The sequence below is a fragment of the Mustela lutreola genome, chromosome 10, assembly GCF_030435805.1.
Source record: "Mustela lutreola isolate mMusLut2 chromosome 10, mMusLut2.pri, whole genome shotgun sequence".
Taxonomy (NCBI): Eukaryota; Metazoa; Chordata; class Mammalia; order Carnivora; family Mustelidae; genus Mustela; species Mustela lutreola.
In genome coordinates this window covers 45,386,608-45,398,963 of record NC_081299.1, presented here as the reverse complement: position 1 = coordinate 45,398,963, position 12,356 = coordinate 45,386,608, and the positions used below count along the sequence as shown (strand labels likewise).

The window sequence follows — 12,356 nt, the reverse complement described above, 5'->3', positions numbered from 1 at the left end:
CATCAAGGAAACTACAGGAATCTTGGAAGAATAAATGGGGCAGTGTCACCATTACAAATACTACCAATACTTTAAGGAAAACTGACATGGATGACAAGATAAGTGAATATTTTGGCATATTTTTACCAAAATCAAAACCAAACAACAACAGCAAAGACAACAGCAAAAAGAAACACACCTAGATAAAGCAGCACTGTGTCAGCACTGGAAATGGATCAAAGTCCAAAAAACTAAGGTAATTGAGATATATGATCAAACTTCAAAAATCCTAACTTATGTAGATATATTAAGAGAAGTTTATTAGGAAGACATCTTTAGCTCAAAGTACATTTTCTCTAGTTAAAAAAAAATGAACTGTATAACTGTGCTTCTTCTCTAAGTAGACAGGGCACTGAAAATGACCCATAAATAAAAACTGCCTGCTGCTGCTCACATTCTCTTCCTTCTAACTTTTGCTTCTTCCTTTCAGGAGATCTGTGATTGCTAGCATAGGATCTAGAATAGAAATTACATGTTCACACACATGCATTGGGAGCAGTGTATGGGAGAGGGTGACAGTGAGCAGCATCTAGAGACTGAGAGTTTTCTGACCATATCAGGATGAATTATAAAAGGAGACCAGAGAAAAACAAAAAGCATAAGATAGTAAACTCTTCCTACCCTTCATTAAATAAATTTTGGTCTCAAAACCAGATCACAGGTTATTCTCAGAATTCAGCTAATTGTGAGTTTAAGTACACAGTAAGTACATAATTACATAAGATTACATAAGAGTTAAGTATTTATGAGTATCTTTTCACCTACATTTTTTCATGTTCTTCTCACAACAGTGTAAGAGAACATATGTTATTATTTTCTTTTTTACAGATCAAGTCTAGTTTAAGGCCACACAGCTGGTTTACAACATAGCAGAAGTTCCACATCAGGTCTTCCAAATCCATTGTTCTTTGTACTATATACAATGTTGTCTCTGTGGACTTACCCTGAACTTATCCCCCATTTATAACATTGTTTCTTATGGGAAAATATCTTTTCAGAGTCAGTGAATTGATTACACAAAATGAACAAAATCCATTCAGAAATTAAGGACCAAATTACCTATGTTGAAATCATATTAATGATATTTAAGTCAGCAAAAAAAAAAAAAAAGGCTTTATTAAGAGCCTTTTGATTTGTGATTAGATCTTCTATAAGTCAAATTAAATTATCATCTTGATTTAAATTAACTACTTTCTCTACAAAATACTTTCCCTGTCATCAAGGAAACTACAGGAATCTCAGAAAAATAAATGAGGGCAGTGTCACCATGACAAATACTACCAAATATTTTAAGGAAAACTAACATGGATGACAAGATAAGTGAATATTCACCTAATTTTTGAGAGAATCACTGAACTGATTTTGATTCAACACTAACCTTCTAATAGTTGAGAAGAAATAGAACTTTACTACTCGGAACTACTATTTAACACTCATTTAGAATTTGCATAATTTTAAAAGTAAAATCAATTCAGCTAATAACTTAAATGAATATTCATTTTTTAAAAGATTTTTGAATATTCATTATTATTTCCCTTTCACTCTTATTCATTTTTCAGATGGGGGGGATTACATGACTTATCCAAAAAGGACTAGCAGATTTTAATAAAAAACTAATAATTAAGTATTACGTAACAACAAAAATAAGTTAGTCATTTAGAACTTTCTTCAATGCACACATGCAAAACACAATGGCAGATTATTAGAGCTCTGTCTCAATGTTTCCATCAGAACTGAAGGCATTTCTAAACACAGCAAACATTTCTTAACACTTAACACATGGTACAGAACTGACTCACAAGAGCCATGTACATAGTTATCTCCACAATACTGCCACTCACCTGTATGGCAATTTATCTTTAAAAAAATCTAGAAGGAAAAATTAAAAATATCCATTTGGGGGAATTAAATCTTTTTTAAAATCAGTTTAATGATAAAGGCCCTAATATATTATTTGTTCTAGTGCTCTCCTTCAGGAGAAAAAGAAAACAAGCCCCAGGGAGGTTAAATGTCTGTTCAGGGCTATGACACTACATGGAATCAAAAAACAATCATAACAAGGGCCCAATATGCCACATTCAGGTCCCACTACCAATATACAACATTCAGATCCACCAACTGACCAGATATTTGTCAAATTTTCAATTTATCATTTAGAACTTGGTATTTACATTTCAAAGAAGGTAAAACAGCTTGTTTTTTTAAAAAAAATGTAATAAAAATTCCATCAGTTTATCTTTCTTATTATATCTCAAAAATAAGTGAGGAATTAGTAAAATAAATACTTGATTTATTGAAAGCCAATTCTGTGGGTCATTCAAGTAACTCTGAAAAACAGAGAAGGTAATTCCTTGATGAGACTTTACTGGCTAGAAAGAGGCTAGTGTGATTGCAAAGTATCTCTTGGTGTACAATTCTGATGAAGAATAAATATTTCATAAAGCAAATCTATCAGTACTCACCTTGAAAAAGTAGGCTTCTTTTTAAATAAATAATTAGCATTATATTACGTGTATTTTTTCTTGAACCAGTCTTTTCATAACACAAGGAACAAATCTATTCTTCCAGCATTTCTATCACCTTTACTATTTAGGTAAGAACTGAACAAGTCTAATTACAAGAGCTCATAAATAGCAGTTCTACCCTGTCCTGAAAAGAGTATGACCTAAATCAATGTGGAGAAAAAATTTAAGTAAGAAAAAGCATTACTTTTAAATCCTAGCAGCCCCCATAATTTGTTTTGATAGCACTCCTCTGGAAATCTAACAGAATAACAGAACAATGAAGAAAATCAGTTTAGAACATTTAAAATAAGCCTTCCATTATTTAACACCAAATAGAGGATTTCTACATATTTTTTACATATGATTTCTACATACTTTTAAAAAATAACTGGAGGGGCACCTGGGTGGCTCGGTTGATTAAGTGGCTGCTTTTGGTCATGAAAGTCATGATCTTTCTGGGTCCTGGGATCAAGTCCTGGTATCTGATTCCTTGATCAGTGGGGAGCCTGCTTCTCCTTCTCCCTCTGCTACTGTTCCCGGCTCGTTCTCTCTCTCTTTCGCTCTCTCTCTCCCTCTGTGTCAAATAAATAAATAAAATCTTTAAAAAGAATAAAAATTACTTGAAATGAGTGCAATCAAATGAAAATTATGCCACTCTGAATTTTCACTTATTGTACCTAACTTCAGTCTATAAACTGGTACATCTACAAGGGAAGTTAATTTTTTCAAAATCTACAATTAGCCTAACAGTTAAGAGAAAAGGCAAAAAAAAAAAAAAAAAAGCCTATTCATTCCCCCATCTCCATGTTTTTACAGCCATATAAAACTAAATTATCTATGGGATGTCTGGGTGGCTTAGTTGGTTAAGTGTCTGCCTTTGGCTCAGGTCATGATCCCAGGGTCCTGGGATAGAGTCCTACATCAGGCTCCTTGCTGAACAGGGAGCCTGTTTCTCCCTCTGTCTGCAGCTCCCCCTTGCTCGTGCATTCTCGTGCGCTGACAAATAAATGAAATATATATATATATAAAACAACTAAATCACCTATTACATTTTTTAGTAAAAACTAACTTTACAAAGTCTAAATCTATGTAATAATTAAAAGTGCAAGTGTTTTCAATACATACATTTCAACACATACTATGCTGGGACAACTGGATAGTCATTCAAAAAGCTGATCTTAGAACCTCATCTTATACCATACTCAAAAATCAACTCAAAATGGGTCATATACTTAAATGTAAGGGCTGAAACAATAAAAATGAGAAGACTTTTAGAAGACAACTTAAGAGAAAATCCTTGAAACCTAAAGCAAAGATTTCTGGGCTGTAACACCAAAAGCAAGGTCCATAAAAAGAAAAAAAATCAATAAATTGGACCTTATGAAAATTCAAAACTTTTATACTTCAAAAGACACCATTAAGAAAATGAAAAGTCAGATTAGTAGAAAATATTTACAAATTGCATCTAATAAGGGACTCGAATCCAGAATTTACAACAAATTTTTATAATTCTTCTCATGAGATAAGCAAAAGATAGGAACAGACATCTCACCCAATAAGATATATGAATGGCTAATAAGTACCTGAAGATGTTCAATATCATTACTCATTAGGGAAATGAAATTAAAGCCTCATGGGACATAATTTCACACCCATTAGAATGCCTCACCAACAAATGTTGGTGAGGATGTGGAGAAAGGAGACCCCTCATTCACTGTTGGTAGAATTGTAAAATGGTAGGACCATTCTTGAAAATAGTTTGCAGTTTCTCGAAAAGCTAAACAGGAAACTACGATATGACCCAGCCATTCTTCTCCTAGGTATCTAACCAAGATACATAAAAACATGTGCCCAAAGACTTGCATGCAATTAGTAGTGGCAGCATTATTTATAACAGCCCATAAGTGAAAACAACTGGTGAAGGTATAGACACAGGTGGCATATCCACACAATGGAATATCATTCAGCAATAAAAAGGAAGAAACTCTTGACACATGCAATCTCATCCATAAACCTAAAAACACTGTTAAAGGAAATATGAAAGACTCCATATTGAATGATTCCATTTATCAGAAGTGTCCAGAGAAAACAAGTTTATACACACAGAAAACAGATTAAGGGTTTCCTGAAGCTGCTGGTAGGAACAAAGATGAACTATAGCATGAAGGATCTTTACTGTGGCAATAAAACTGTTTCAAAATTGATGTTTGTTCCATCTACGGTGACGGTTGCATCATTTAGTAAAGTTACCAAAAAAATCACTGAATTGTACATTTGGAATGGGTGAAAAATATGTAAAATATACCTCAATAAAGGTGTACTTTTATTTTTAAAAATACATGTTCTTTTATTTCTTGTCCCCTGAAAAATTAAATAACTGAAATGTAGCAACTTCCATCATTTTTATTGAACAATGGTACTAATTCCAATCTTGGTAGGAAATCATAGCATAAATTAGAGGGGCTCTAACATAGTGTTAAAAACACCCTTCTGACTGGTTGCTCGCTAGACTGGGTCCTCCAGGAAAAAGATTTCTCATAAACCAATGTGCCTTCCATTGGTTTATATTTTAAGAAGCCAATGCCTGGACGCCGCACAAGAATATATGCAAAAGAGATTTACATCGGCCTTTGACAATGGGCCAATTGATCTGATGGGTGTTTTAGTCTACATACAGAGTACAGTAAAAGAATTCAAAAAGACAAACATTCTAACACCGTTTGAAAGGATGTAGGCAAAATTATGTAATTTTGAGAGTGTACATACCCAGATGGCAAAGGCACAGTTTGCTTAAGTATCTGTATAATATGGTAACACAGTAGTCCTCAGTAATGATATTTAATGACAGGTAACCTTCCAGGCATAATGCCTGGATCTTCCTATATTCATTCTGAACAGATTCTCTTAGCTATCCACTCAATTTATGAAGTCTTTTATAAATACCCCAGGACTTTATCGCCCACATAGGACTTCAAAGACTTTAATAAACTTAGCAGGGTTTTTTTTAAGTTTTTATTTTCATTTTTTTTTAAGATTTTATTTATTTGACAGAAAGAGACACTGCGAGAGAGGGAACACAAGCAGGGGTAGTGGGAGAAGGAGAAGCCGGCTTTCTGCTAAGCAGGGACACGTGCAGGGCTCAATCCCAGGACCCTGGGATCATGACCAGAGTCAAAGGCAGACACTTAATGGCTGAGCCATCCAGGCGCTCCAGCTTTTCAGGTCTTTACACAAATACCACCTTGACTGTGAGACTTTGCCTGACCACTTTACTGAAAATGGTTAACTCACAAAACTCATTCTCCCTTCCCCCACTCATTTTTCTCAGTAGCACTAAACATACTACATATCTCACATACATATTCTGATTATTTTTTTGTGTTCCCCTACTGGAATACGCGCTCCACAGAAGGAGAGATTTTAATGTGGTTTATGTTCCTTACTGTATACCCACTGCCTAAAACAGCGTCTAGCACAATGTAGGTGCTCAATAAGGGTTTTCCAAATAGAAGAGCGTCAGCTATGTGGAAGTAAATAGAAGCTGATCTCTGCCATAGAAATGAATGAATCCCTTCTACCTATTCAGCATGCAAGGCTTGAGGCTAAAATACGAGTTTTAAAAGGAAATAGAGGCCTGAGAGTAAAATCTCCAGAATGCCTACCCAACATCTTTACAACAAAAAGAAAAAAAAAAGGGGGGGGGGAGCTAACGTTTGACTTATAATTCTGAATTTACAACAATCAAACGTAAAATATTAATAAGCTGGCTCTAGTTCAGAAGACAGGGCCAATTAATTAAATCCCATGTGACTCATAAACAGCCAAAAGGGGAAAAGTTCAATACTTAACTAGTAACAAGTTAAAAAAAAAAAAATTTTTTTTTTTTAAACAAGCCTGTTTTTCTACACCCAAAATGGGATCCCATCACCGAGACCTCAGCAAAGTATGTCTTAGCAGTTCTGGCGGCCTCAGTCCCGAACGCTCCCAGGTCCAACCCCAAGGAACCTCTCCCCATCCCAGAAGGCTTCCTAGGCTTCCTTCCACAGGCCAAGCCCCCTTCAGACCCACAGCTCTTGTCAAGGCCTGAGCCCATACAGGGGCCTTCCTGCGTCCACGCCCCCACCTGCAGGCCCCCGGAACCTGCCCCAAAGCGTCGGCTCCAGCAACCCCGCCGGAGTGCTGGAGCACGAACGAGTCGGACGGCAGAGCCGTCCCCGGCCTGGCCAGAACTGGAAGACATTTTACACTTCATCCTGGTTCTGCCCATTTCTGCGTGACCTTGGGTACATTCCCAAGCCTCTAGGGGTCCGCGTTTTCTCACCGTCAAGGTGAGGACAACACCTGCACGGAGCGGCTGTGGGGATTAAATGAGATCCCACGCGAAGCACCCAGCGGGGCGCCTGGCGCGCTGGAGACTCAGTCACGAGCGGCGGGTACTACCCCGGCGCTGCCCACACCGTCTCAGCGGGAAGGCGCTCTGCCCAACAGCCGGACCTCCGGCTTCACGCTCCCGGGCTCTCAGGTCCGCGAGCGCCCCGCAGACCCCGGGACTCCCGTCGTCCCCGCCGCCGCCCTTCCCCGCCCCGCCGCCCTCGCGGGGCTCCCGGGCCCGCTCCACCTGCCGCCAGGCCCGTGCCCGCCCGCGGCCCTGGGAGCCGGGCTCCCGCCGCTCGGCCCGGCCTCCCGCGAGCAGACAGCCCCGCGCGGCGGCCTCGGGCGCGTACTCAACTCTTCACTTTGCCGAAGGTGCCGACGCCCAGCGTGTCGCCCAGCACGTAGTGTCCGATCTTCACGCGCCCGTCGTGCTTCTGCTTCTCAGCCATGTTCGGCGCGCGCAGCCTCGCTCCGCCGCGGGCTCCTCAGTGCGAGTGCGAGTGCGGCCGCCGCTGCCGCCGCGGGCTCTTCAGTGCGGCCGCCGCCTACCCACAGTGCAGCGGGCTCGCGGGGGAGGGGGGGCAGGCGGGGGAGGCCCGAGACGCCGAGGGGCGCGAGGCAGACTCAGCGCGCGGGCGGCGGCGTGGGGGCGTCCGGGCGCGAGTGGCGGCCTCGGCGGCTGTGGGCCGGGCGGGGCGGCGGAGGGGACGAGGAGCGCCGGGGGCCACCAGGTGTGCGGGGGAGGGGCGGCAAAGGGACCGCCCCTCCACCTGCGGGGTCGCCGAGCGCGGGGTGGGCTTCGGGGCCAGCTGTGAGAAACGGAGCGGAGCGGACGTGGGCGCCGAGAGGGCCGGAATTTCGGCGTGCGGCGAGGTGGGAGTGGAATGTGAAGAGAAACGGGCCTGCCGCCGGAGGAGAGAGGGACGTAAAGACTAAAATGTGGGTGTACGGGGAAATCAGGGGCAGGCGGCGGTGGGGAAGGGCCCGGAACCGAGGTCAGCCTGGGAAGCGCGGCGAGGAAGTTTCTTGAGTCACGGGCGGGGTATTTCTGCTGCAGGTCCGTGGCACAGGGAGGACACGACCCTGTGCTCTCCCCCGTTCTCCTCCACGTAGAATTCTCGGTTCTCCCGTCGTGTGGATGCGCGAGCCTCCCCCCCCCCCCGCCCCCAGCTCTCCATTCTAATTTGCGCTAAGTTCTGCAATAAAGTACAGTCACGAAATGTGCTCAATTGTAATTTAGCACACGCTTGTAGAAAGTGTAGAAATAGCTTGTCCTAGAGCTGCGCGAGAGGGAAGTAGTGAAAGAAACGAGGGAAACAATGTAGTGAGCAAAGCAAATCTATAGAGAGCACAAAGAGAATGGTAAAGAGCAAGGGCAATAGAAGGGCACAGTTGAAGAGAAGCAGAAGTCGGGAAGAACGGGAAACGTGACGCCCAGGCAGAATATTAAAAATCGACCAGAAATTCGTAATGAATTATCACTTCCCACTCTCCTTTCCTTTCTTCCTTCCACCTTGTCCTAGTCTTCAGTGTTGCCTTCCACGGCTCAAAAAGTATTTGCGGATCGGAAATAAATGTTTAAGGATTAGCTGAACATTTTTAACATTGTACATGACCCTAGAGTTTCAAGGTCCTGTTCCCCGAACAAGAAGCCTCTTATCATACTGTTTATGTATGAAGAGAGAAATGCATTGATCAGGAACAATACGGGATGATAGAAGTTTGTTTTCTGAGGAGTGATAAATATACAAATGGCAAACAGACATCCCTTCTTGTATAGACACCGAGACAATCTGATGAGAGATGATCACAGTTTATAAATTATAAATATCACAGCTGTTGAACAGAGGCTATTTTTGTTCATTCTTGGGATCATCTTTCTTGCTGACAAGAAGTATCATTTAAGAATCACTCTGCCTAGCTGGCAATTTGGAGAAAATAGCCAGTTATTTTTGATGATGAACCTTCATTGGTTAAGGGTCTCTCCTTCAGTATCCATTCAAGTGAGTAAGAAAACAAAATACCTATTTTTGATTTTGAGATATAAGACATATGTCTGGGGGCGCCTGGGTGGCTCAGTTGGTTAAGTGTCTGCCTTTGGCTCAGGGCTCAGGTCTCGATCCCAGGATCCTGGGATTGAGCCCCACATTGGGCCTCTGTTTAGTGGGAGCCTGCTTCTCCCTCTCCGTGCTGCTTCCCCTGCTTGTACTCTGTCAAATAAACAAAATATTAAATTAAAAAAGAGTAGCATGTCTGTTTCTTGTTCTAATATACCTTTAAAAGACATTGAAAAGTCTTGGATTGTTCCTCGGATAGACCTGAAGGCAGATTATAAACAGATTTTTAAACCATTTTACATGCTATCTTAACTATTCACTGATAATTACAACTTAAGTTATTATATACTTCATAACTGTGATCCTTACCTAGCAACTGTGAACAACCTTGTAGCTTTAATATGCCAACAAAAATATGACACTTTGTTGATTAAAAAGTTCATTTAGGGTGCCTGTGTGGCTCAGTCGGCTGAACATAAATATCCGCCTTCAGCTTAGGTGATGATCGCAGGGTCCTGGGATAGAATCCTTCATAGGGCTCCTTGCTCTGGGGAAGTCTGCTTCTCCCTCTCTCTGCCCCTCCCCACTGTTCGTGAGCTCATGCTCTCAAATAAATAAAACCTTTTTTAAGTTCATGTAAACACAATTACCTCATTTGATTGCCATAAAAGAATCTTATTATTGCCCCCATTTTATAGATGATAAAATTTAATTTTTCACTTTCTGGCTTACCCAAGGCTAATCAACTAAGTGGTAGACTCAGAACTCATTTCCAGTTCTGACTTGTCCTTTTGTTTTTCTACTATACCACCGCTGCCAAAGAAAAACAAACAAACATGGTGCTCTAAGAACATTTAAAATTTTCACAATAATAGTCTCATTCTCGTAGTTATTACTTCTAGGGCAAGCCGACAATGTATACTTTAAGCTTACATTTTTAGCTGTTTTTCTGACTTCTGTTAGCACGATTGAATGCTAAAAGGGCGAGAAGGGTGGGAAAGAACCCTTGTCACCATCAGGGGCAGCAGGCAGCCTTTTCTTGCCCACACATTTCAGATGTGATTCCCTATTGCTTCACCCTACTCAGCATTAGTTCATCAGAACATATATCGTTCAGTGCCATGCCCCTTGGAGGTCTCACCTCCACTACCAGAGATGTTCTGGTAAATATCATATTTCCCTTTTCATTATTTTTCAGTCATGTTGTACTGTCCCTGTGTTCTTTAGTACCAATCTCTATAAGCAGTGCCCCAGGCGGCCATTCAATTCTTAACCCTATCCAACTGTTACTGCTTTCCCCACTAGTATAGGGTCCTTGGGGTTATTTTATTTCAAATTCTCTATAGCAGGATCTGAATAAGAGAATAATGGAGTGCCACTAAACTAATATGCTACACTTGATTCCACCGATATTCTCAATAACCAGTTCCTTCAAGTCTTTGCTCAAAGTCACTGTCTCCATAAGACTTCCCCACTCTGACCACCTTATTTGATACTGCCATTACAGCTCACCCACGTCCCCTGCCCTGCACACTCCAACCTCTTAACCCTTCACAACTGTTTTCTATGGCACTTACCTTCTAATGTACTATTGAATTCCGCTGTTTGTTATGTTTTTGTTTTTTCTAACTATAAGCTTCATAAGGAAGAGGATTTTTTTCTCTGTTTTGTTCACTGTTGGATCCTTAGCCCCTAGAACAAGGCCTAGCATTATAGGCACCCAAGTGGATTCAGGCTATGTGGCATCTGAGGTTTATATAATGAGGAGGACCTGTTTAAGAAAAAAAAATACAAAACTGGGTATGGGGAGTGAATATTTATTTGAAATAAGAGGACATAACTATAAGTTTTTTGAAGCTGACAAATAACACAAACATCCTGAAATCCAGAAAAATAACATTTTTTATGAGTTAACATCCCATATACCTTTATAATACTTGTTTTTACAATTTTGATAGTACATTCTTTGATTGTCTCTTCATATTTTTTAACATTCTTTATAAAGAATAGAAAAAGATAATTCTGTCCTTCCTCTGACATTATTGATCAAGTATTACTTTTTTTTTTAAGATTTCATTTATTTATTAGAAGGAGAGAGAGAACAAGCAGAGGGAGCAGCAGGTAGAGGGTGAGGGAGAAGCAAGCTCCTTATTGAGCAGGGAGCAGAACGTTGGTCTTGATCCCAGGACTCTGGGATCATGACCTAAGCAGAAGGCAGATGCTGAACCAACTGAGCCACCCAGGTGTCCTATTGATCAAGTTTTTGATTACATGTTTCTCTTCAGGGTGCCTTTAGGACCTTCTTCATACAGCTAATATAGCATCTATCAATTCTGTAACATATATTAATATCTCATACATTTTTCATATATACTTATATATAAATGAATATTTCATAGACATGTATAAAAATCACATACCCTCTCAGCTGTTCCTGAGCCTAACATGTTGAGGCTGAAATATGTGTTGAATTGAAATAAACAAAATATCACTAAACTACAGAATCAAGAAATAAGAATACAGGGCAGAACATTTTAAAGAAGTTGGGTGGAGGCACCTGGGTAGCTCAGTCGGTTAAGTGTCCGCTTTTGGGGGCACCTGGGTTTTAACTAATTAATTAATTAATTAAAATTAAAATAAAAAAGAAGTTGGGGCAACCTGGCTAAGTCAGAAGAGCATGTTACTCTTGATCTCAGGGTCATGACTTTGAGCCCCACATTGGGTGTAGAGATTACTTAAATTAAAAAAAAAATTTGGGCGCCTGGGTGGCTCAGTGGGTTAAGCCGCTGCCTTCAGCTCAGGTCATGATCTCGGAGTCCTGGGATCGAGTCCCGCATCGGGCTCTCTGCTCAGCGGAGAGCCTGCTTCCCTCTCTCTCTCTCTCTGCCTGCCTCTCCATCTACTTGTGATTTCTCTCTGTCAAATAAATAAATAAAATCTTTAAAAAAAAAAAATTTAAGATTTTATTTATTTGACAGAGATCACAAGTAGGCAGAGAAGCAGGCAGAGAGAGAGGGAAGCAGGCTCCCTGCCAAGCAGAGAGCCCAATGTGGGGCTCAATCCCAGGACCCTGGGATCATGGCCTGAGCCAAAGGCAGAGGCTTTAACCCACTGAGCTCCCTGGGGCTCCTTAAATAAAAGAAAAAAAAGTCAAAATTAATAGCAGTTTTATGAAAATGCATATTAAATAAAAAGCATAATTTTCCATCTCGGTGCAGTAGTCATTAGTGAGATTGAAAATAGGCATAAGGGGTGCATGGGTGGCTCAGTGGGTTAAGCCTCTGCCTTCGGCTCAGATCATTATCCCAGGGTCCTGAGATCAAGCCCTGCATTGGGCTCTCTGCTAGGCAGGGAGCCTGCTTCCTCCTCTCTCTCTCTCTGC

At 41.0% G+C, this 12,356-nt stretch overlaps 1 protein-coding gene across 3 annotated transcripts in view; it reads right to left on the bottom strand.

The window, feature by feature from the left end:
- PRKAA2 (protein kinase AMP-activated catalytic subunit alpha 2) overlaps positions 1 to 7,457 on the bottom strand; it is a 72,729-nt gene extending 65,272 nt beyond the window's left edge. For 2 of the 3 annotated variants that reach the window (XM_059135255.1, XM_059135258.1), the window contains exon 1: positions 7,273 to 7,457. In XM_059135255.1, the coding sequence (XP_058991238.1) occupies positions 7,273 to 7,366 (94 nt within the window). In that variant the 5' untranslated portion in view covers positions 7,367 to 7,457. Of the gene's footprint in view, positions 1 to 2,918; positions 3,112 to 7,272 lie in introns of those variants that run through there. The other variant, XM_059135256.1, reaches the window with a different exon arrangement.
- Positions 7,458 to 12,356: the final 4,899 nt, after the last annotated feature.